The following is a 25,413-nucleotide window of genomic DNA, read 5'->3' as shown; positions in this document are numbered from 1 at the left end:
CATGTATAACTTTCTCCGACTTTCTGGGACGTGTTTTATGCCACTTCTTTTTCTGTCTCAATTTGTCCACCAAACTTTAAATGTTGTGCATGAATGCACAAAGGTGAGTTTTGTTGATGTTATTGACTTGTGTGGAGTGCTAATCAGACATATTTGGTAACTGCATGACTACAAGCTAATGGATGCTAACATGCTATTTAGGCTAGCTATATGTACATATTGCATCATTATGCCTCATTTGTAGGTATATTTGAGCTCATTTAGTTTCCTTTAAGTCCTCTTAATTCAATGTATATCTCATGACACACTGTCTGTATGAAATATGGCTTTTAATTTTTTGCGGCTCCAGACAAATTTGTTTTTGTATTTTTGGTCCAATATGGCTCTTTCAACATTTTGGGTTGCCGACCCCTGATCTAAGCGATGGTAAAGCACATTCTCATTAAATCTCCTGATGAGTGGATAACCACAAAACAGGCTTGAGATGAACCTGTAGTCTATTTGTCTCTTTCTTACACTCCTATAAATACAGCATGCACACGCACACACTTTATTACATTACTATAAATACAACACACACACAATAAACAGATCCCCAGCTTCCGCCATCCTAGTTACGACCGTGGTGTCCTTGAGCAAGACACTTCACCCTTGCTCCTGATGGGTCGTGGTTAGGGCAGCTCCCGCCATCAGTATGCATACTTGCCAACCCTCCCGGATTTTCCGGGAGACTCCCGAAATTCAGCGCCTCTCCCGAAAACCTCCCGGGACAAATTTTCTCCCGAAAATCTCCCGAAATTCAGGCGGACCTGGAGGCCACGCCCCCTCCAGCTCCATGCAGACCAATTGTTGTAATATATTGAGTTGGAGGCAATAAACAGGCTAGGTGATGAAGTACGTCTCTTTACTGTAGACTTCAGAACAGACTCACACACTTGACGTCAGGTGCACCACACCACGTAAATCGTTGGCCAACCAAAAAGTAACCCCAGTACGCTATAGCCAACATTCACCAGGAGATGGCAACAGACAAACATAGATCACCCTAACAACCCAACCAAAAAATGCAGCAGCTCAATTAAAAAACTGTACATAAGCCACATTCTTTTTTTTTTTTTAGTACTGAACTCTTAACCCTCATTTGTAAACAATAACATGCTTATTATACAAACAGTATTTGTACATCTTTAACACAGATTTTTATACTGTCTTCAGAGATTCAGTTTTTTTTGTTGGTACTCGAAACCTTTCTGGGTAACTGCGGATCACTGGTGGGGTTTTTGTTTTGGGTGATCTGGGTTCTGATGATGGCAACTCAGCAGCCCTTGAATCTGGTTCAATGATGAGACTAGTTTGTGTCTGACTCACTGATGGTCCTGGTAATGGAACTGAAACAGCACTGTCCAGTTGTACTGATGGCACATTTTCTGCAACTGGTGGAGACTAGATAACTGGCAGTCTATCCATGTTTTCTCGCCATGGTAACATGTGATCCACATGCACTGTGCGCTGTCTCTGTCCCTCTTGATATATATATATATATATATATATATATATATATATATATATATATATATTATATATGTATATATATATATATACTTTCAGTGAATTCTAGCTATATATATATATATATATACACAGTGTATATATATATATATATATATATATATATATATATATATATATATATATATACAGTGTATATATATATATATATATATAGAGGGCTTCACGGTGGAAGAGGGGTTAGTGCATCTGCCTCACAATACGAAGGTCCTGAGTAGTCTTGGGTTCAATCCCGGGCTCGGGATCTTTCTGTGTGGAGTTTGCATGTCCTCCCCGTGACTGCGTGGGTTCCCTCCGGGTACTCCGGCTTCCTCCCACCTCCAAAGACATGCACCTGGGGATAAGTTGATTGGCAACACTAAATTGGCCCTAGTGTGTGAATGTGAGTGTGAATGTTGTCTGTCTATCTGTGTTGGCCCTGCGATGAGGTGGCGACTTGTCCAGGGTGTACCCCGCCTTATGCCCGATTGTAGCTGAGATAGGCTCCAGCGACCCCAAAGGGAATAAGCGGTAGAAAATGGATGGATGGATGGATGGATATACAGGTAAAAGCCAGTAAATTAGAATATTTTGAAAAACTTGATTTATTTCAGTAATTGCATTCAAAAGGTGTAACTTGTACATTATATTTATTCATTGCACACAGACTGATGCATTCAAATGTTTATTTCATTTAATTTTGATGATTTGAAGTGTCAACAAATGAAAATCCAAAATTCCGTGTGTCACAAAATTAGAATATTACTTAAGGCTAATACAAAAAAGGGATTTTTAGAAATGTTGGCCAACTGAAAAGTATGAAAATGAAAAATATGAGCATGTACAATACTCAATACTTGGTTGGAGCTCCTTTTGCCTCAATTACTGCGTTAATGCGGCGTGGCATGGAGTCGATGAGTTTCTGGCACTGCTCAGGTGTTATGAGAGCCCAGGTTGCTCTGATAGTGGTCTTCAACTCTTCTGCGTTTTTGGGTCTGGCATTCTGCATCTTCCTTTTCACAATACCCCACAGATTTTCTATGGGGCTAAGGTCAGGGGAGTTGGCGGGCCAATTTAGAACAGAAATACCATGGTCCGTAAACCAGGCACGGGTAGATTTTGCGCTGTGTGCAGGCGCCAAGTCCTGTTGGAACTTGAAATCTCCATCTCCATAGAGCAGGTCAGCAGCAGGAAGCATGAAGTGCTCTAAAACTTGCTGGTAGACGGCTGCGTTGACCCTGGATCTCAGGAAACAGAGTGGACCGACACCAGCAGATGACATGGCACCCCAAACCATCACTGATGGTGGAAACTTTACACTAGACTTCAGGCAACGTGGATCCTGTGCCTCTCCTGTCTTCCTCCAGACTCTGGGACCTCGATTTCCAAAGGAAATGCAAAATCTGCATGGTTGGGTGATGGTTTGGGGTGCCATGTCATCTGCTGGTGTCGGTCCACTCTGTTTCCTGAGATCCAGGGTCAACGCAGCCGTCTACCAGCAAGTTTTAGAGCACTTCATGCTTCCTGCTGCTGACCTGCTCTATGGAGATGGAGATTTCAAGTTCCAACAGGACTTGGCGCCTGCACACAGCGCAAAATCTACCCGTGCCTGGTATTTCTGTTCTAAATTGGCCCGCCAACTCCCCTGACCTTAGCCCCATAGAAAATCTGTGGGGTATTGTGAAAAGGAAGATGCAGAATGCCAGACCCAAAAACGCAGAAGAGTTGAAGGCCACTATCAGAGCAACCTGGGCTCTCATAACACCTGAGCAGTGCCAGAAACTCATCGACTCCATGCCACGCCGCATTAACGCAGTAATTGAGGCAAAAGGAGCTCCAACCAAGTATTGAGTATTGTACATGCTCATATTTTTCATTTTCATACTTTTCAGTTGGCCAACATTTCTAAAAATCCCTTTTTTGTATTAGCCTTAAGTAATATTCTAATTTTGTGACACACAGGATTTTGGATTTTCATTTGTTGCCACTTCAAATCATCAAAATTAAATGAAATAAACATTTGAATGCATCAGTCTGTGTGCAATGAATAAATATAATGTACAAGTTACACCTTTTGAATGCAATTACTGAAATAAATCAAGTTTTTCCAAATATTCTAATTTACTGGCTTTTACCTGTATATATGAAATACTTGACTTGGTGAATTCTAGCTGTAAATATACTCCCCTATTAGCCACGCCCCCCACCCCCCACCTCCCGAAATCGGAGGTCTCAAGGTTGGCAAGTATGAGTATGTGAATGAGTGAATGTGGAAATAGTCCATCCATCCATCCATTTCCTAACGCTTGTCCCTCTCGGGGTTGCGGGGGGGTGGAGGGGTGGGGTGGTGCTGGAGCCTATAGTGTCAAAGCATTTTGAGTACCTTGAAGGTAGACAAGTGCTATACAAGCATAACCAATTTTCCATGCTTTACTATTGGGATATAGGGACTGGCGGACGTCTGTGCTTTCTGTAAAAGCTAATACCAAGACCATACACAATTTGAAAAGACAAAGCTTTAGTCTTCATCTGTAAAAGAAAGTACGTTTCATGATTTTATTCACCGTAGGCAATAAATACTGTGATAAAAATAGTTTATAAGTACTCAGACTGTACATCATTGTTACACGATGAAATAATTCAAAGGACAGGAAAAAAAATAGCAACATGACTTGCACTGTGCATAATGACAAAATTACATACATGATGACATCATTTCTATCTAGCATTTGACTACAGACGGGTTAAAGAAAACGCTTCGGTTCCTTAATCCTTAAATTGGAACCTGTGTTCTGAGAGCAGACAAGACCGACAGGGAGAAAATACAGAGCTATTATATTAAGATATGATGGTGAGGGGACAACATAAACACGTAATAAATAAGAACACAAGAGAGTATGGGGTTAAGAAACAAAGGCGTATTATAAAGTTAAAAAAAAAAGTTTTTTTGGGTGAACTGAAACTCTGAGAGTAGTTGCAGTAACTGAAGTGAAATTGGTCCATCAAAACAAATACCGGTAGTGTATACCTGTGTTGTAGAGCCTTGTGGGTTTGTTTGTGGTTACAGGGACAAACTGAGGGTTACATGCATGGTCAGCAAGGGAGAACCTGGACTTTTGCTTCATTTGAAAGTAGCGTTTTTCTGCTACAGATATATGGCTTTAGTTCTTAAATTCTAGACTTTACATTTGGTATCACATACACACATATATGTGGAAAATATACTGTGTTTCACAAGATATCTGTCAACATCCCCTGGCTTGCCAAAAGTTATTTTAATGGTGATGGCGCACTCACAGTGTTGAGCAGGTTGTGAAACAGTCTCCAGCAATTTATCTGATATTCACACATCCACTGACCTATATTTAGAGCTATATTTACATGAAGATCGCCAGTAATAAGCGACAAAAATACAAGTTAAAAATGCGTAACGATATAAAATTAAATTATATCACACGTCACTTAATCATTAATTATATTTCAAATCAACGTAGGAAAAAAACATACATCTGGTCAGTCAAGATTATAAAAAAAGATTATAAAATGTCTGTTGGTAGAAATATACAAACTCCAGAAATATTCTGTTACATACATTGAGAGCACAGTGGGGAAATGTAATTTTAAAAAGCGTGTTGATTAAAGGGATAGAGAAAAAAAAAATCACATAGTATTATGGTAATCATTTTAAAAGTCTCACTGGTATACATAGTCTACATATAAGAAATGTGGAAAAATCTACTTAGTGTCCTCTAGGGATACTGAGATTGTTGAGTATGAACATTATCTGTGATGAAATTTTTTTAGTGTCCTTAAAAATCAGTTTAGTTCATCATCCTGGTCTTGAAAACAGGGAACTCCCCTTCATCCTCAGACCAGCGGTTACCTATAGAAATAATGAGGATAAACTGAGATGGGAAAAAGGGAAAAGTACAGACATGAGAGGGGAAGCAGAACAGAGGCCGGGGATAGATGTGTAGAAAGGAAAAGAGAGAGAAGATGCGTGAAACGTGCGTTATTAAAGCTAAACAGTTCAAGGAAGCTGTTTTCTGCTGTGCTGCTAAAGTAGGAGTTGAGAGGTAAAAAAGATATTGTAGCCATCAATTGTACATCTGCATGGGATCTTACCGTTGTGTAAGGTTTATGTTAACAAGAGTAGGTCCTGACTGTTGCAGTATCCAGCCTCTGTATAGACTGACTCCCTGTGTTTGCATGTTGGCAAAAAAAAATCACATGCAAATTGCATGCAGTTAATCACAGCATCATGAACCGCAAAGCCATTCAAAATGCAAAGCAAAAGCAAAACAAGAAAAAAAAATTCTCACTTCAAGTAGCAGCAATAACAGGCCATTGTAAGCACAGACATGCACGTAAAAGTCTTACTTACCATCTATTGGGCTCCTCTTTGGCTGTGTGGAAGGAGATGAAGCATTGCTGCTGGTCACCCTGAAGTTGGCAGGCAGGGTATCCGACGCACCCAAGGACATCCCTCTCATGTCCTTGGGCCGGAATTTTTTTCTCCATGAGGGAGCACGTCGAAAATTCTTGTCATCATCCTGGTACAAAAACAAGGGGAAGAAAAAAAAAAGATGGTGCATTAATATCTATAATGCATTATCTACAAAATCCAAAACCAGTGAAGTTGGCATGTTGTGTAAATCGTAAATAAAAACAGAATACAATGATTTGCTAAATCTTTTCAACTTATATTCAATTGAATACACTGCAAAAACAAGATATTTTTTGTTCTAACCGAGAAACTTATTTTTTTTGTGCAAATAATCAGTAACTTAGAATTTAATAGCAGCAACACATTGCAAAAAAGTTGGCACAGGGGCATTTTTAACACTGTGTTACATGGCCTTTCCTTTTAACAACACTCAGATAACATTTGGGAACTGAGGAGACCAATTTTTGAAGATTTCCAGGTGGAATTCTTTCCCATTCTTGCTTGATGTACAGCTTAAGTTGTTCAACAGTCTTCGTTATCGTATTTTACGCTTCATAATACGACACACATTTTCAATGGGAAACAGGTCTGGATTACAGGCAAGCCAGTCACAGACCCGCACTCTTTTACTACAAAGCCACATTGATGTAACACATGCAGAATGTGGCTTGGCGTTGTCTTGCTGAAATAAGCAGGGGTGTCCATGAAAAATACCTTGTTTGGATGGCAACATATGTTGCTCCAAAACCTGTATGTACCTTTCAGCATTAATGGTGTCTTCACATATGTGTAAGTTACCCATGCCTTGGACACTAATACGCTCCCATACCATCACAGATGCTGGCTTTTGAACTTTGTGCCTATAACAGTCTGGATGGTTCTTTTCCTGTTTGGTCCTGAGGACACAACGTCCAGTTTCCAAAAACAATTTGAAATGTGGACTCGTCAGACCACAGAACACTTTTCCACTGTGCATCAGTCCATCTTAGATGAAGCTGGCGGCGTTTCTGGGTGTTGTTGATAAATGGGTTTCGCTTTGTATAGTAGAGTTTTGACTTGCACTTACATATGTAGCGACGAACTGTAGTTACTGACAGTGGTTTTCTGAAGTGTTCCTGAGCCCATATGGTGACATCCTTTACACACTGATGTCGCTTTTTGATGCAGTACCGCCTGAGAGATCGAAGGTCCGTAAGATCATCGCTTACGTGCAGTTATTTCTCCGGATTCTCTGAACCTTTTGATGATATTACGGACCGTAGATAGTGAAATCCCCAAATTACTTGCAATATCTCGTTGAGAAATGTTGTTCTTAAAACTGTTGGACAATTTGCTCACGCATTTGTTCACAAAGTGGTGACACTCGCCCCATCCTTGTTTGTGAATGACTGAGCATTTCATGGAAGCTGTTTTTATACCTAATCATGGCACCCACCTATTCCCAATTCGCTTGTTAACATGTGGAATGTTGCAAATAAGTGTTTGATGAGCACTCCTCAAATTTCTCAATCTTTTTTGCCACTTGTGCCAGCTTTTTCAAAACATGTTGCAGGCATCAAATTCCAAATGAGCTAATATTTGCAAAAAACAATATAGTTTACCAGTTTGAACGTTTAGTATCTTGTCTTTGCAGTGTTTTTAATTGAATATAGGTTGAAAAGGATTTGCAAATCAATGTATTCTGTTTTTATTTACGATTTACACAACGTGCCAACTTCACTGGTTTTGGGTTTTGTATATACTGTATATTAGGTTTGTCAAGTGACTAATTTAGAAAATCAGATTATTCACACTCTTGAACTGTGATTAATCATGATTAATAACAGGGTATTATTTGCTCGCATTAATAACATTTGTTTAAGAAAATACCCCAATATTTAGATACAGCAAATTGGTAGTCAGAATGTCATACAGCAAAGTTTTTTTTTAAAGTTTTACTTAACTGCAAGTCACTGATTTGCTTAAAACCTGGTGACATTAAGTATAGTAAGAATTAAGTGCATATTTTAAAAGTCTCTGCGACAATATAGCAAACTAGGTACATATGTACAGTATATTAATAGATAATGTAATAAAGACACCCATAAACAACTTTACATAGTGCACCATTTACGCAGTTACTCTTCCTTAGTTGTTTTAACAAATGTAAGCCATTTTTTATTTTGTTGGCGTAGTTGGACCGGATGTGACGTGTCACCCTATTATTGTGACGCCTTCAAGCATGTTTGTGTGTGTGTGTGTGTGTGTGTGTGTGTGTGTGTGTGAAAGAAGGTCCCTTGACGAAAAGCCAGTGTGTTGACGAGAGACGTGACATTTATCAAGAAAGAACGTGCCTCTCGATTCCTTTGTTATGGTCTGTCTTTTCTACTGGGCTTCATCTAATTACAAAACTTCAGGTACACAAACAAGCTTATTTACTTTTTCGGATGACAGCGCTGATTTTTTTTTTGTACAAACTACCTTTAGTTTGTACAACGTTAGTTGGTGACATGAACAACATCTAGCAGCATTTGGTCTTTACAGATGTTAATGTTCTGCATGTGGTGGCTGTCCATTTTGAAAATACTTTAACTTATCCATGGTAAGTGCAGATAAACTCAGCCAGCATAGTTTGCTGTACAAGTAGCATTCGTGCTAGCAACGCTATTCTCACGTTAATGTTTCGCTTTAAGAGGCTATTTTAAACTTGATGTGTGCCGATAAGAAAGTTTGTCGCTGCAATACCAACTAACAACCTCAGTTTTATCAAAAGTTATGTTGGAGTTTGTTTTGAAAGGCGCAGAGCACAACACCTCTTATGATCACAGTGGCGTGGGACGTGATCACTGCCTGTGCAATGTGCGCTGCCTTCTGGCAGTCACAACAAACATCGTGTTTAATCTTCATTCATTCATGATAATAATGATATATTTTTTTTTTATTAATCACATGCCTTAACGAGTTAACGTTGACAGCCGTACTGTATAAAAATATTTTGTTCATTACCTCTTCCATCCTTCTGGCTGTGCCGATGGCCAGCAGACTGTTGTATTCCCGCTCAAGGGTTGCTCTGGTCTAAAAGACAGACAGGAAGGAGACATCTATTATTGAACAGTGGCTGTGTTCCAAATGGAATACTTCCATCAGTACACTGTGCACTTAATTTCTGAAAAAGCAAATTTTAACAAAGCCGTGCTGTTTCAAATTGATTACAAGGTATATCTATCTACAGTGTGTGTATGTGTATGTATATATATATATATATATATATATATATATATATATATATATATATATTATAAATATATATATACATATATGTATAAATACATAATATATATACATATATTATATATATATATATATATATATATATATATATATATATATATATATATATATATTTACACACACACACACACACACACATATATAGAATAGAATAGAATAGAATAGAAAGTACTTTATTGATCCCTGGGGGAAATTCAGCACCACAGTTTGCTCACAATAGACAAGAATAATAATAAACAATATAATATATATAACATATAAATAATATAAATATATTCTACATATACTCTACATTTAAGTGCAGTCAAGGAACATATGCATTATACAGTCTGATGGCTGTCGGTATGAAGGACCTCCTGCATTCTCTCCAAAAGGTCAGAGTGTAGTGGGTGGGAGGTGTTGTCCATAATGGCTAGGAGTTTTGCTAGACTTCTCCTCTCTGACACCACCGCCAGAGAGGAGTCTAGCTCCACTCCCACCACGTTACTGGCCTTCTCTACCAACTTGTCCAGTCTGTTTGCGTCCCTCGCTCTCAGCCCGCTGCCCCAGCAGGGTACGGCGTACAAGAAGGCGCCCGCCACCACTGACTCGTAGAACATCTTCATCATCTTTGCACAGACATTGAAGGATCCCAGTCTCCTGAGGAAGTAGAGGCGGCTCTGTCCCTTCTTGTAGAGTGCCTCAGCGTGTTTTGACCCATTCAGCTTGTTGTCGATGTGTACTCCGAGGTATTTATAATGCTCAACCATGTCCACATCGACCCCCCTGATGGAAACAGGGGTCGCCGGAGTACTCCTCCTCCTTCCCAGGTCCACAACCAGCTCCTTGGTCTTCATCACATTAAGCTGGAGGTGGTTCTTTCCACACCATGTGACAAAGTCCTCCACCAGTGCCCTGTATTCCTCATCATCACCATCTTCAATACACCCCACTATCGCAGAGTCATCAGAAAACTTCTGAAGGTGGCAGGACTCTGAGTGATAGTGGAAATCGGTGGTGTGTATATATAATATAATATAATATATATATATATATATATATATATATATATATATATATATATATATATATATATATTATATACATATACATTATATATATGATATATATATTATATACGTATATATGTTTATATATATAAATATATGTGTATATATATATATATATATATACATATATATACAGTCGCGATCAAAAGTTTACATACACTTGTGAAGGACATAATGTCATGGCTGTCTTGAGTTTCCAATCATTTCTAGCGCACATACTTGTTGGTCACAAAAAAAATTCATGAAGTTTGGTTCTTTTATGAATTTATTATGAGTCTACTGAAAATGCGACCAAATCTGCTGGGTCAAAAGTATACATACAGCAATGTTAATATTTGGTTACATGTCACTTGGTAAGTTTCACTGCAATAAGGTGCTTTTGGTAGCCATCCACAAGCTTCTGGCAACCTTCTGGTTGAATTTTTGACTGCTCCTCTTGACAAAATTGGTGCAGTTCAGCTAAATTTGTTGGTTTTCTGACATGGAGTTGTTTCCTCAGCATTGTCCACATGTTTAAGTCAGGACTTTGGGAAGGCCATTCTAAAACCATAATTCTAGCCTGACTTAGCCATTCCTTTACCACTTTTGACGTGTGTTAGGGGTCATTGTCCTGTGTGAACACCCAACTGCGCCCAAGACCGAACCCACGAGCTGATGATTTTGGGTGGTCCTGAAGAATTTGGAGGTAATCCTCCTTTTTCATTGTCCCATTTAAAGCACAAGTTTCATTGGCACCAAAACAGGCCCAGAGCATAACACTAGCACCACCATGCTTGACGGTGGGCATGGTGTTCCTGGGATTAAAGGCCTCACCTTTTCTCCTCCAAACATATTGCTGGGTATTGTGGCCAAACAACTAAAAAAATGTTTATCTGACATCACATGGACAAAGATAAGACCTTCTGGAGGAAAGTTCTGTGGTCAGATGAAACAAAAATTTAGCCGTTTGGCTACAATACCCAGCAATATGTTTGGAGGAGAAAAGCTGATGCCTTTAATCCCAGGATTTGTTTGCTTTATGCAAATTAGTAATTCATTAAACATTAATATTGTTATTTTTTAAACATATTAAAACAAAATGGACAGAAACACTCTTTAACTGACAATAAAATTATCTGCGGTGGGCTGGTGTCGTACCAGGTTTTGAATCCTGTACTGCTAGAGCGCTTGTATTTAGAGGAGCGCAGCTACACCTGCACGTTTAAATGCAAGTTTAGCGTATACATAACATGGATTGTTACGATCAAGCTTTGATTGTCAAAGAGGTTTGGTAATCTAACCTGTGATATTTCTACCTAAATAAATGCTTCTAATATTCTGTACATTATGTGTTGTATACATTTTTGGCACTCTTTGTACTGCATGGAATGGTATGTCCAAGCTTTTAACCAAACCTTCCTAAGGAATTGTATTAATACTTAGCAATCAGCTTGCTAAACACTTTGTAATTGAGGACTATCAACAGGGGAATATTCACATTTTTTTCACCTGACAGAAAATGTGTTGCCCCTCTATATTTCTCAATTGATATACTATCAGTTAATCATCAATCAAAGTTGATTTATAAAGCCCTTAATCATAAGTGCCTCGAAGGAATGCACAAACCACAATGACATCCCTTGATACTAGCATTTATTTCGGTAGAAATATCACAGTTCCATCAGTTCCAAACATTTAACAATTAAAGCATGATCATAATGCAATTGTGTGTTATTGTGCTAAATTGGTATCTAAACACGCAAGTGAAGCTCCACTTGTGAATGCAAGCGCTCCATTAGCAGTTGATACAAATGCTATTGGGGATTAAAAAAAAATCCAGCATGATGGTCTGCCTTTGTTAAGATGTAAGGGTTCTCTTTGAATCAGCGGGAAGCTGGCATTTGCTCAGGTGAAGCAACTGGAATGGAAATGGCTTTGGTCTAGTCGAGAGAGCAACATGCCGGGGCTTTGGAGCTGGGCTTGCTATTCAATTCTATTACATTTCTTCTTTTCTTTGTCAATTTCTGCTCGCTATTTCTTCTCGCTTGTGGCAATACATCAACTGGAACTCAGCTGTATTTTCCAACGCTACGGGAAGGGCCGAGGGTCACACAGATTCCGCACACAATCATGCATCAAAAAAAGTAGGGGCACTAAAAACAATGTTAACTTGGTTAACCCTAGTTTTTTAACTATACAGCCTATTTCTTTCGCACATGTTTAATCCTGCAGCATTCATGTAACTGCAGCATCTTTAATACAAATAATAAATATCCCCATTGCAGTTGTTTTATGGTGTTTGTGTGATTTATGTTTTGGATCATTTTGTGTTTGGGACGTTAGGACGGTGCTGCATGTTTTGCCCCTGCCACCCACCGTCGATGAAGCATGGGTTTGACAGCAGTGATTATGTCCACATCAAATGAGATAATCACAGCCAGTTTGTATTTATTTCCGATGTGTATGGTTGATAAGTTAGCTTAAACTACAAAAAATGTTTGTGCATTGACAAAGGGAAAACCTTTTGAAACAGTTCCCAAAAAAATATTTAATTTTTCCTTGCAAACGTAGGAACGTTTTTTTGTCATATATTTGCAGTAATGCTGGCATGGCTAAGAGTTGGTGTATTGTGTGTACCTGAGTGTTCTGTGTAGGAATCTGCAGCAGAAGTGCCAGGGAGTTGTGATCAAAGGTTTCATCTAGGGACAGCAGTGCGCCATGGACGCCACTTTCATACAGGTTTGCACTATACTCTTTCAACCCGATTGCTTGAACCCAATTTATCACACGCTCATTGCTCCACACCAGCACATCTGAAAAGCAGAGACAGGACATTTACTATTCAATTTAATATTGCATAATAATGCATAATTTAAAAACAAAAGTAAAAATGGCCAAAATAAGGTATTAGTTAGACTACAAATACTTTTGTTACCATTAAACTCTAGTTGAGAGTCGTCCCTTCTTCTTTCCAGCTCCTTTCTGTCATAATTGAGTCTCCTTAAACACATCACTCCACACTGAAAACTGTTCCTATAAATCAGACATAGAGAGTAGTCCATTAGATACAAATACCTTTGTATCAAAAATGTCACAGATTGGAGCTTATTTAACACACATTTTTATAATGTGTGGTTTTTACCTGTGAAAGCTGTCAACCATTTTCAGCTGTCCCCGGAGGTCTTTCTTAGTAAGATGATCCAGCATGCGGGCGTCCACCAGGGACTCCATGAAATATGAGCGATACTGTGGTAAACCCAAGCTGGGCAGCCATTCATTGCCAATCCATTCATGATTCATGTCTCCGTACGCCAATGTCTTAAATAAAAACAACAAATAATTAAGACGATTTTAGAACCTAGGTTAAAAACTTTAATTAAATAAAACAAACAAAAGACATAAAACGTAAATTACTAGTTTATAGGATATTGTCAACACATTTTAACTTCCTCAACATAATCACATGCAAAGTAAGACTTGTTTCATAACTTTTGTGTCATGAGATAACCAGTGAATATTAGTAATACACTTTAGTATAATACATGTTTTTAGATGCTTTTGATGCTACTATCAAATTGAAGTTGTATCTTTTATACTTCTTTTGATTTTCAAGTGTGCACAATAATCTTTGCTTGTAAACATTTGCAAGGCTGCAAAGGTGGCTGATTTGATGAAAAAAGCCATTTCCCGTATTGGTTGCTTGATGCAATCGTATGTGTGCAATATGTATTATTCATTGCTAATATGTTGTTTATTCGTTGTTATTCTTTAAGCTTTATGTAAAAATTGTCCTGCTTAAGTGTCAGCTCTGTACTCTTTTAATGTCCTATGTGTTCTTTGATGTCTCCCTAATTGTTTTCATGTGTTTTTACTTTTTTGTGGACTTGCAGCCATCCCCGGTGTGGGATGAATAAACTAGTCTATCCTGTCCTGTTCTATTATCACTCTTAATTTAATTTACGCAAAGTAGGAATTCTTCATTCTAAATTTAAATATTTTCATAGTTCGAGCACAATAAAAACATTTTTACAACCTCTAAATACTTAGAAATGAAATAACATTCCTAGAATCACATGAACACTTGTTTTACCAAATATTGTAGACATAAAAAAAATAAGACATATACTTCTACAGTAATACAGAAGAACTTAAGACATACATAAGCCAATGTAAATAGTATGTACAACTTGTTCAATAATGATGATGATCTGCTATGCAATACAACAAAGTACATTAAGATTTGTTTATTGAAAATACTTAATTTAGGCAAAAAATACGCACAGTATGCTAAAATACGCACATTTTTTACCAATAGGCCACAGTCAAAACGCAAAACAGTGATGATCCGCATTATTATTCTCTATTACCGGTAAATATATTTTGAAAAAAACGATGAATGTGAAGCGCTAAGTGGCGAGGGATGACTGTAGGACATTTTGAAATCGTAAATACTAACACACTTAAGCATAAAACAGCAAAATAAATAGAGTCTATAACAGTCATTGACTACAATATTTTATTGTGTTTCTTAAGCAATTATTATTACTTCCCATATTTAATAAATCATATCATATTTTGTCTGCAGTCAGAGACTCAAAAGTCTTGTTTAAGTAACCAAGTGGTCTAAATATTTTCCAATGAGGACAAAATATAGAAAAATGTAGGAGTGTGGGGGCCACTTTGATATTTGTACATTCAAGATGCTAAATACAATGTGAGAGCTAAAGCTATCTGAGCAAACAACATTTCCTTTGTTATAGCTGACAAAGTAAACTATTATCATCCATTCATTTTCTACCGCTTGTCCTGGTATCTAATAATCATTCATTATTAATGAATAATGAATTAGTTTCATATGCTGATGGCAAATAAAAAAAGGACACCATTAAAGTAACGCGTCAAAGGCTTTCTTTCTTCTAAAATCTCACAGCAGTTTCTCCAGAGAGCTTCGCATTGAACATGTATACTTTACATTCAACACTAAGCAAAGCTATGTTAGGAAACCATTGTGTTACACATTTGCACAGTAAAGGTTTGCTCAACATGATTGAACCAAAAGGGCGATAATAATAAACAGGAGTGATATGTATTCAAACCTGGGCCCAGACATTTTCGTCATCCTCCTGGTGTTAGCATGGTTAGTGAACATGGTGACGAAAAAAGAAAGGCTGGGTTAGTGAGACTGTATTGCTGGGTTAGAACAGCAGGATGTAAAATGTTCAAATGTAAAAATCCACAACAATAAATTGTGGGAGTAGACACACACACTACAATATCCACTCAACTCATGCCACAAATAAATTATAGGAAAACACTGAATAAGATCTCTTTCCAAGTTGCTCAAAAATACCAGCAACAGTGTGAGGTTTTCAGTTAGTGTGAGTTGAAGACAGATCATAAATAATTTTACATTTACTGTTATATAGCAGTCTTTGGGCTGACTTGGAATGAGCCGTGAGAAACATACCATTGCCAAGCCAATCAGCAAAGACTAACCGTAGAAGGTGTTGCTGCCAAACTTTCCATTTCTTCATGTGTGACCCAAACGTTTGCTGTGGTCTGATCATGTGACACCCCCCATCACAAGTGAGTGAAGTGTGCAGAGAAGGGACAGGGATGCAATACAGAAAAGAGAAGATAAGCAAGCATTTTCTGCTAGAAAAAGGTAAATGCTTAAAATGTTAATCCCTGGCAGTAGCATGCTCAGTGAGATTAAGACATTTTAGACAGTGCAAAAGGCAATATATTAGATTTCATGAAACATACTGGAGCATTATGAGACACATACCGTTCTTGAGGTGGGAGGGGCAGAGGGACTGGTGAGGGACATAATTTCCTGAATGGCAAGACGAAGTTTCAGACGATGTAACGGGTTGCTGATGCCTATCTCCCTCTGTATTTCGGTGTCAGATAGCGCTGACATAATGGCTCCACTCTTCACATTAGCACGGCAGGCAGCTACATACCAAGCTGGCATGCCCACCCACAGCTGGCCAAGGGACATGAGAGAAAAAACAGAACCACAAAATTCACAACAATAAAGTCTTAAACAAAAGTTGATTGATTGAACAATTTTAGTGCTGTACCTCAAGCCAAACGACAACAGTTGGTCCATCCCATTGGGCAAATGGCAGGCCCTGCCTGCGTGCCTCATCTAACAGTTCATGCCTGATACAGACAAATCATTATTTAAAACAATGTCTGTAAGGAGCGGCTAACTCTAACATAACCACACAATTCCATCCCCACAAACACAATATTCACATCTGAAAAAAACTAACTCCAACAGTAAAAAAGACAGAGTGCAAGTGCAAGAAAAAAGGCATTTCAGGCGTAAACTAGAATAAATTCATTGACAAAAGACCTATATCACAGAAGAACAGAAGTATGTCCATGATGCAGGTTCAAACAGATGCCTCAGGTCGCTAAGAGCTAAATGATGGACACTGTGTATTTTGGAGTGTTTTTTCTCTGTACCAGGTTTTTAGCTTTCAATCAAGTGTAAAAAACATTCCCCATAAATAGAGACATACCATGCAGAATTTATGATAGGGAGAACTCATTTCAGAAATCGTTTGCATTCAATCCATGCACAGTCTTCGTTAATTATGAAGCAGCAATGCCACTAATGGAGAATCCCAGTATATCGTTTTGAAAAGGTGTGCTGGGTAGGACACCCCATTCAAATTGATGTTAAACATGTACTTAGCCACCAGATAGCGCATTGACAGTTAAAAATTCCCCCCAAAACAACCTGATTATAGACTTGGTGCTTGTTCATGAAGAACAAAATATGTTTAATACTTTTCATAACAATTTTTTGTTTGTGCAAAACCATGCTGCAGGTCAGTCAAAATTAGCAGACATATTCATGTTAGTGAGGAGCAATATGGAGAAGCAATCTGACATTCAGAGGAACAACAATTTAAGGTTGTCAGAGTTGGTCAGGTCAATGAGGAGCCCAAGTGGGAAGAAAAAGCAAAAGCAATTATGAATCAACAACTTACCCTGTCTTTGAGCTACGTAGGGGATGAGGAGAGGATGATTAAAAAAAGAGGGAGATTGGCAAAACAAATAAAAAGTGAATTGGTAACTATTTAAAAGTACATGGATAAAAAAAAGTGGACATAAAATGGTGATGGCTGAGACTGGGTGTGCAATCAAAGAAATATGAACTGATGATGGAAGTGAGCATGAGCGAGATGGGCAGGCAGTGTTTTAGTGGCAGGATTGTAATACTGCATAAACATTAAGGGACTTTTTAAATTAACATTCCTAAAACCACACTGCACTTTAAAAGGCAGCAGTTAAGATAGAGCATATCAGAAGAGTAACAAAGAACATATTTAAATCAGACCTACTTCTTCTGCAGTTTTCGGTTTTTTTCTGCAGGACTTCCCAGGGTCCCCATTCCTAAGCCATCTTTGGGTGAGCTCTCTGCCTCAGGAGTGCCAGCTAAGAACAAAAATAAAAGCCAAGAGACATTATTAACCTTTACTTTAAGTGCCAGTACAACGGAAAAACAAATCAAGTTTGCAAATAAACAGGTGTGATCAAAACAATATATTGTAAATCTCAGAGATTCCGAAGTATAATGAGTATGGGCAGTCACGTGAGCCGTGACGTAGAAGTGGGGACACAGTTCACACTACAACTCAGGCATATTTGGAGAGAGCCAAAAATAATTACTCTGGGACAAATGATGCTCCAGAAAATTACATTTGTTAGCTTGATTTAAGGAGGATGAGCAACAAGTTTTAGAATCTGTGCGCTAAACACATGCAGCTTGAGGGAAACACTAAAGCATCATGTAGCAGTATTGCTTAGTGCGTAACGATATACAAACTAAGAACATAATAAAACCTGAAAGGCAATGTGCGCTAGAAAATAGTGTGTCTGTGTTAGCGCTTTTTATAACAATATCGCTAATACTTGGTCAATTTTCAAGTCACAAGACATACATGGAGTTTTGTTGGCGGTTTTTGGTTGGTTATTTAGGGTGATTAATGGGCTCAAGAGAGTAGTCCCAGTTCACCTCATTGTTAGCTGACCTCTTCATTTCCGATTTAGAATGCATAAAAAAAACATACGTATTCTTGTTTTTGGGACGGCGTGGCGCAGTGGAAGAGTGGCTGTGCGCGACCCGAGGGTCCCTGGTTCAATCCCCACCTAGTACCAACCTCGTCATGTCCGTTGTGTCCTGAGCAAGACACTTCACCCTTGCTCCTGATGGGTGCTGGTAGCGCCTTGCATGGCAGCTCCCTCCATCAGTGTGTGAATGTGTGTGTGAATGGGTAAATGTGGAAGTAGTGTCAAAGCGCTTTGAGTACCTTGAAGGTAGAAAAGCGCTATACAAGTACAACCCATTTATCATTTATTTATCATAGAGATTGTGAATGATAAACAGCATATCGCTTTCCAATTTTTGCCTATTTCCAGTATAACTGGTCTGCTGTCTATGGGCAGAGAGCAGAGGAGTTACAACCATGACGACATCAGACCCCGAAAGTACGGAAATTGCTGAAATCTTTTGGAGCAAAATATCCAAAATGGCAGTTAGAAATTGTGGTGTTTTGTGGATGTTTAGACAATATTTTCACATATTTTGCGGAAACAATTCAGCATATAAAGCCAACATTTTTTCCCATTATACTGGCACTTTAAATCAGGTACTTTTATGGGCTGTGGACCGGCACCAAGAAACCTTTCAGGAAGCCGGGGAAAATGAGTACAGGCATATTTCATTGTGTTTCATTATTTAAAGACATTGTTACTTATGAATTTATATCAACTTAGAAACAAAACACAAAATTAGCTAACCCCACAATGTGTTTGTTTACAAACAAAAAACATCACCTCTGGGTCAAAGATTATCTTCAGTCAATATAGATAACAAAATAAGTGTAACATAACTTTTTCTGTGCTGTGATAAAGAAACAAAACATACAAAGGTGGATGAATACGATAGGTACATTGTATAACCCTGGTTTTTCATCATCACCATAAACACATTGAATACAGTCCTTGTGGTAATTTTGTTTCTTGTTTTAGTTGGCTTCATTTTTACAGCGACTACTAAATGGATTGTCATTCTAATGTATCTAAAATTTACAACTAAAGATTGGCCAATGGGCAAAGAAAGTCAGTTCAGATGACTCTTGATTTCAGCGCAAAAGTCTCAATAATAAAATAAAACAAAACTTTGATATAAACCAAAGAATCCATTTTGGAGAAATGTCCACACTACACCAGCTCACCTTGGCTGGGAGAGTCCTTTCCAGGAATGCTAGGCCGGCCCTTCTCCTTCTTCCCAAATAGGCGTCCAATAGAAGACTTAATGCTCTTCTTCTTGGCTGCTTTGTTGAGAGAGTCCTGACTACTGTTGCTGCTGCTGGGATTACTACCTTGGCCATCTTGTAAGCCAATCAAACTATGAACAAAGTAAAAACTAAGTAAAAAGGGAGTAATGAAAGCAAAACACCAAACATTCAGCAATTAAGTTCCAAATCATTCATATATCTAGCTTTTAAAACAATAATCTTCAGTAACGCCTACCCTCTGATGTCTCTTATGTCCTCATTGCTGGCAGCATGCCCTGCTTCCCTATTAAGGCGCATGGAGCGTGGAGTGGTAGGTGGTGAAGTCTCACATTGGATAGTGGCTTTGTCATCCTGCGCAGACTACATACAAGAGAATAAATTAATTAGATCCAGGAGTAATAAGTCACTGCTAAGACCACAGATGAAACAAATACATTTGCATAAAGGTTGCTAAAGGCCTACTGAAACCCACTACTACCGACCACGCAGTCTGATAGTTTATATATCAATGATGAAATCTTGACATTGCAACACATGCCAATACGGCTGGGTTAGCTTACTTAAGTGCAATTTTAAATTTTGCGCGAAATATCCTGCTGAAAATGTCTCGGTATGATGAGGCCTGTGCGTGACGTCATGGATTGTAGAGGACATTTTGGGACAGCATGGTGGCAAGCTATTAAGTCGTCTGTTTTCATCGCAAAATTCCACAGTATTCTGGACATCTGTGTTGGTGAATCTTTTGAAATTTGTTCAATGAACAATGGAGACAGCAAAGAAGAAAGCTGTAGGTGGGAAGCGGTGTATTGCGGCCGACTGCAGCAACACAAACACAGCCGGTGTTTCATTGTTTACATTCCCGGAAGATGACAGTCAAGTTTTACCATTGGCCTGTGGAGAACTGGGACAACAGAGACTCTTAACAGGAGGACTTTGAGTTGGATGCGCAGACGCGGTACCTTGAGTACGCATGCAGCTGTGGCTTCCAAACATTTGATCGCTTGCCCGTACGTGCGTGCCGCTATGTGCATGTCACGTACGTAACTTTGGGGACTTTGGGGAAATATATGTGCTGTATGAACTTTGGGGAGGTGAACGGTACTTTGGGCTGTGGGATTGAGTGTGTTGTGCAGGTGTTTGAGTTGTATTGGCGGGTTATATGGACGAGAGGGGGGAGGTGTTTGTTATGCGGAATTAATTTGTGGCATATTAAATATAAGCCTGGTTGTGTTGTGGCTAGTAAGAGTATATACATGTCTTGTGTTTATTTACTGTTTTAGTCATTCCCAGCTGAATATCAGGTCCCACCCGCCTCTCACAGCATCTTCCCTATCTGAATCGCTCCCACTGCCCTCTAGTCCTTCACTCTCACTTTCCTCATCCACGAATCTTTCATCCTCGCTCAAATTAATGGGGAAATCGTCGCTTTCTCGGTCCGAATCGCTCTTGCTGCTGGTGGCCATGTTGTAAACAATGTGCAGATGTGAGGAGCTCCACAACCTGTGACGTCACGCGCATATCGTCTGCTACTTCCGGTACAGGCAAGGCTTTTTTATCAGCGACCAAAAGTTGCAAACTTTATCGTCGATGTTCTCTACTAAATCCTTTCAGCAAAAATATGGCAATATTGCGAAATGATCAAGTATGACACATAGAATGGACCTGCTATCCCCGTTTAAATAAGAAAATTGCATTTCAGTAGGCCTTTAAAAAGACTGTTTAGTAATTAACAATAACTATAACCTATATCAATCTCTCTAACCCTAGTCATTTAATTTTTCAAAGAATGTATGGGTCCTTGTATAACTAGTAAATAATATTATATAATAGTATATAAAAAAAAAAAAAGAAGTGTCAAAATGGGTGGTATTAACTTCTCTGCTATTTTCGCGCAATTCACAGCTGCAAACTCAAGGCAGATAATTACAAGAACATATAACCTTTTAAGGGAACCTATTATACATTTCCTATTTTTTGACCTATACAGTAAATACTGTTACAAAGTCAGATACTCGATGCCAAAGCGTCACATACTAAGGTTACTCTGTTTGCAAGTGAGACTTTGCAAGCAGTTTTGGATCTCTCGCAGGCTGTCTTACCATTTTTTTTATATGGTAGGTTGCATTGTCGTCAATGCATGACGGAGCTAATTATAAGAGCATGCCCATGTAAATGCTCCTTTCCTGCCTCTTTGACCACTCTGCTTTAGTTACATTGCTCTGCGCTGCGTTGTCTCTGCTCTCAACAATAACAGTGTTAGCACCTTGAGCAATGGCTCCAGGCGACATTTAAAACAGTTGATGTTTACTTTCAACACCCTTTAAAGTACTGCACCGGCAAAATGAGAATGTGCAGCTCGGCAGTTCTGGCTAGCACTTCAAATATCATCAGTCGTATGACCAATCATAATAAAGTGGGCTTGGCGGGAGGCGTATAGGGAAGAGGGCCGATGGGTTAGCATTAATTACGCACACCGTTTTCACAATGCAGATGTACAGTGGAAGCTCAATTTACGAACCTTATCTATTTGCAAACTTGTCAATTTACAAACTTTTAGATCGAGCCAATTATGTCTCTGTGTGCGAACCATGTCTTCGTGTACAAATGCTTCATTAATTTTGTGTCCAGCTTGCAGGGCACAGCATTTTTTCAAAAGTGGAGCCCTCCATGTCACTTGCTGCACAGTACATTAGTAGTCATTTCAGCATGTGCCTGTTCTGTGTTTTTCACCTTTCGACAGGTTTTTGTCAATTTTTCTAACTGTAAATCCCAAAAAGACAACAGACCACCGTGGAAAGGAGGAGGGATTCACTGTGAGTTAAAAAAAAAAAAAAAAAGGAATGCAGAAATACTGGCACTCTGGAGTATTGAAGAATTGATTAAGCAAGCTTCGTACCACAGTGAGTTTTAATTGTGATGAGACCGGATTTTTCAGGAAAAATATGCCAAAGCAGACTTATATCACAGCGGAGGAGAAGACTACCTCTCTTTCAGCAGCACCTCTTCCAAGAGCACAATCCCACACTGCCCATCGCCTCCGCCTTTCTCCCCCTCTGTCTGCTCCTTCCTTGTCAGACCTTTGCCCATGTTAATATATGTGGATTTTACTTTTTTTTTTTTAAAGTTTATTATTGTAGCAATATCGTTGTTAAAATTATGGATTTTTGTGATTTTGTGAAGACACCAAAGGGACCTGACTTCTATGTGTGTTTGCGGTTGGCAGAGCAGCGCATAAATGACAGCAGCATTATTCATATTTACATAGTTTTTTATGGAGAAATTTGTTTCAAACATTTTTGATTTACGAACTCTGTTTAAGAACCAATTAAGTTCGTAAATTCAATATTTAAATACAAAGATCTAAAAAAAACGTTCAATGTGTACTGCTCTATAAGAGTCCAAATATCTATTAAAGGGCCAAAAATTAGTATAATAGGTTCCCTTTGATGGAAAAATGTACTTCATATGACTATTATAAAATACTATATTACCATCATTATAAAATAAATGTATTATAAATGTATTTCACATCATTGAAAAATACCAGAAAATAAAGCTGAACATTGAATGGTTTGCACAGAGAGGTCAATATTTAGGGCATAAGGGGAGGGAAAGTAATGATGGCAGGGAGTAACCAGTGATGCAGGTGTCTAATTTACCTTCCTGCGGTGCTTGCGCAGGTCACTAGGCTGAAGCATGGTAAAAAAAAAAAGAAAAAAAAAGAGAGAGAAGAAATGCAGTTAGCGAAAAGCACGACAGTGCAGCAAAGCAACCCAGCGATGCGCAAACAAGAGTGGAAACGGAGTATTCAGGCATGTAAGTTGTTGACGACCAAACACATGCAAAATAGAGAACCCCACGTTATTGCTACTGGCAAAGATTCATCACTCTTGGATACTTCACCCACAAAGAACAAGTTAATGAAGGATAGGACACCGCAAATAACCAAGCTGGAAACTCAACAAAGTCTTCCCAATGTTGAATAGGTGCAGCCAAGCAAACAAACTAATCGTCAAAATGTATTTGTTTCTAGTGGTCCAACTGACAGATACAAAACACCTTTTGAATAAAAGTAAATTTTATGGCGGAATGAAACTCAAAATCTTAAAAAAAAATTAAGAGTATTACCATGGACGGAAAACTTTTTGTGATGTTGCACACAGAAAAGGCCGAGTAACACTTTTGAGTAGTTTGTCATATTTTCCATTGTGCGCCTTGATATGCGGATGAGGGGGGAGGTCATTCCCTCTTCTGCATTCAGCAGAGGCCTGGCATTAGCCAAGCAAATAAACGATCAGAATACCACATATGGTAGTTTGTTTTTTGTTTTGTAATTAAATCCTAAAGCATTCATCTTGTATCTGTCACAACTGACATTGTGAGGTCAAAGCATGGAATAAAATAGTAAATTAAGAGGAATAGATAAAGAGCAAGCAGGAAAAGAAAATTGAGTTGTGAGCAATTTAGTAATCCAATCGAACAAAGTGTAATGTCTTTTTGGATAAAGGAATTTGGGGCAACTTAATTTACTAATAACTACAGCAGATCACATTTATAGGGAAACTACAATCGTAGGTATTTTAGCACCGAAAATGTAATTTTTTCAAAAAACTACTTAAGTACTTAACAGTACCTCGGGAAATTATTGGTAAGGATCGTAGCTTTGGGCTGTAACACCAAGAACATTTCACATCATGGTTATGGTGAATAAAAACCTCATGGCTATTATTGTCACTAACTATATAGTTGAATTAGTTCAAAAAGTACTAATATACACACTGAAATATGTTAATAAATTTGAATGTTTTGAAATAAATAAACAGACAAATCATATAATTATTTTGGCAGAAGAAACATTTGTCTGATTTCTTAGGAGCCATACTATTATTATTACTTGAGAGTTTAAATAGGTTTATATAACACTTTAATTTGTAAAACTTTTAGAGGGTTTCTTTATAACAATGATCTCACGCAGGTTCCCTTCCTGTTGTAGACACGTCAGATGTCTGTGTAAGCCTTGTCACAGCTACCACACTGTCTGGCCTGTAGTTTCGATGTGCAGTATTGAATAGCTTACCAGTAGTTGCTCAAACAGCAATGCGTTTGGATTGTGGTATGGTGTTTGTGATGGGAAAACCAATGTGTCTTCCCTGTCTTGTATTCCTGCTAGCATTTTAGAGAGCTAGCAGTTAGCGCTCTAGTGTGCTTCAACAGGAAATTAAATTATTGATGTCAATCGAGGTTTCAGGATAATTCTAATTGAAACAGTTAAACTAACCGTCAGGAGTTTACCGCAATTTATCATTAACACAGGTAATTGTAACATCCCTACTTAGTAGATAGGTAAGGTGGAAGATTTCTGGATGTTTCTGATGCTGGGTCAGTTTCTAAATCAATGGCTCTAATTGCATCCATGACAGCATGCTTTTATCATTGTTGGAATGATGCGTGCACAAAGGTATTTTAGGAAGTAAAGCGCTTTAGAAAGAATATTTGAGAGAAAAGTGCTTGTAAGTCGACTATTTACAAAATATAATTTTTATTCTTTAAAAAAACAAAGAGGAAGCAAATGGTAATTAGTACAAGGTCTTATTGACTATTGCAGTTAACAAATTTATATAAGAATTGACTGCCAAGACTAAACTAGAAAATCAATGCAATTGAACATTAGGGCTGACACACAGTTGAAAAGCTAGGCATTAGACCAAACAAACTATAGCCAGACAGCACCTGTCAGAGAATGGTAGAGAAATGTGAAGAAATATTCCGGTACTTGAAAATAAGGTACATAGCTATAAAC

General features: G+C 38.3%; 1 protein-coding gene across 9 annotated transcripts in view; it reads right to left on the bottom strand.

Annotated features, from left to right (window-relative positions):
* Positions 1 to 4,090: 4,090 nt before the first annotated feature.
* Positions 4,091 to 25,413, bottom strand: part of ppfia1 (PTPRF interacting protein alpha 1) — an 89,847-nt gene continuing 68,524 nt past the window's right edge. The window contains exons 17-31 of one of the 9 annotated variants that reach the window (XM_061975185.1): positions 23,273 to 23,302; positions 19,849 to 19,973; positions 19,551 to 19,723; positions 17,655 to 17,748; positions 17,301 to 17,312; positions 16,380 to 16,461; positions 16,082 to 16,282; positions 15,790 to 15,852; positions 15,390 to 15,416; positions 13,436 to 13,611; positions 13,229 to 13,326; positions 12,931 to 13,106; positions 8,981 to 9,049; positions 5,933 to 6,101; positions 4,091 to 5,431 (exon numbers count right to left, since the gene is read on the bottom strand). In XM_061975185.1, the coding sequence (XP_061831169.1) occupies positions 5,370 to 5,431; positions 5,933 to 6,101; positions 8,981 to 9,049; positions 12,931 to 13,106; positions 13,229 to 13,326; positions 13,436 to 13,611; positions 15,390 to 15,416; positions 15,790 to 15,852; positions 16,082 to 16,282; positions 16,380 to 16,461; positions 17,301 to 17,312; positions 17,655 to 17,748; positions 19,551 to 19,723; positions 19,849 to 19,973; positions 23,273 to 23,302 (1,557 nt within the window). In that variant the 3' untranslated portion in view covers positions 4,091 to 5,369. Of the gene's footprint in view, positions 5,454 to 5,673; positions 5,748 to 5,932; positions 6,102 to 8,980; positions 9,050 to 12,930; positions 13,107 to 13,228; positions 13,327 to 13,435; positions 13,612 to 15,389; positions 15,417 to 15,789; positions 15,853 to 16,081; positions 16,283 to 16,379; positions 16,462 to 17,300; positions 17,313 to 17,654; positions 17,749 to 19,550; positions 19,724 to 19,848; positions 19,974 to 23,272; positions 23,303 to 25,413 lie in introns of all 9 variants that reach the window. The other 8 variants (XM_061975187.1, XM_061975188.1, XM_061975186.1 and 5 more) reach the window with 8 other exon arrangements.

This window comes from Nerophis lumbriciformis, linkage group LG15, assembly GCF_033978685.3.
Source record: "Nerophis lumbriciformis linkage group LG15, RoL_Nlum_v2.1, whole genome shotgun sequence".
Lineage (NCBI taxonomy): Eukaryota > Metazoa > Chordata > Actinopteri > Syngnathiformes > Syngnathidae > Nerophis > Nerophis lumbriciformis.
This window is presented reverse-complemented; position numbering and strand designations above follow the sequence as displayed.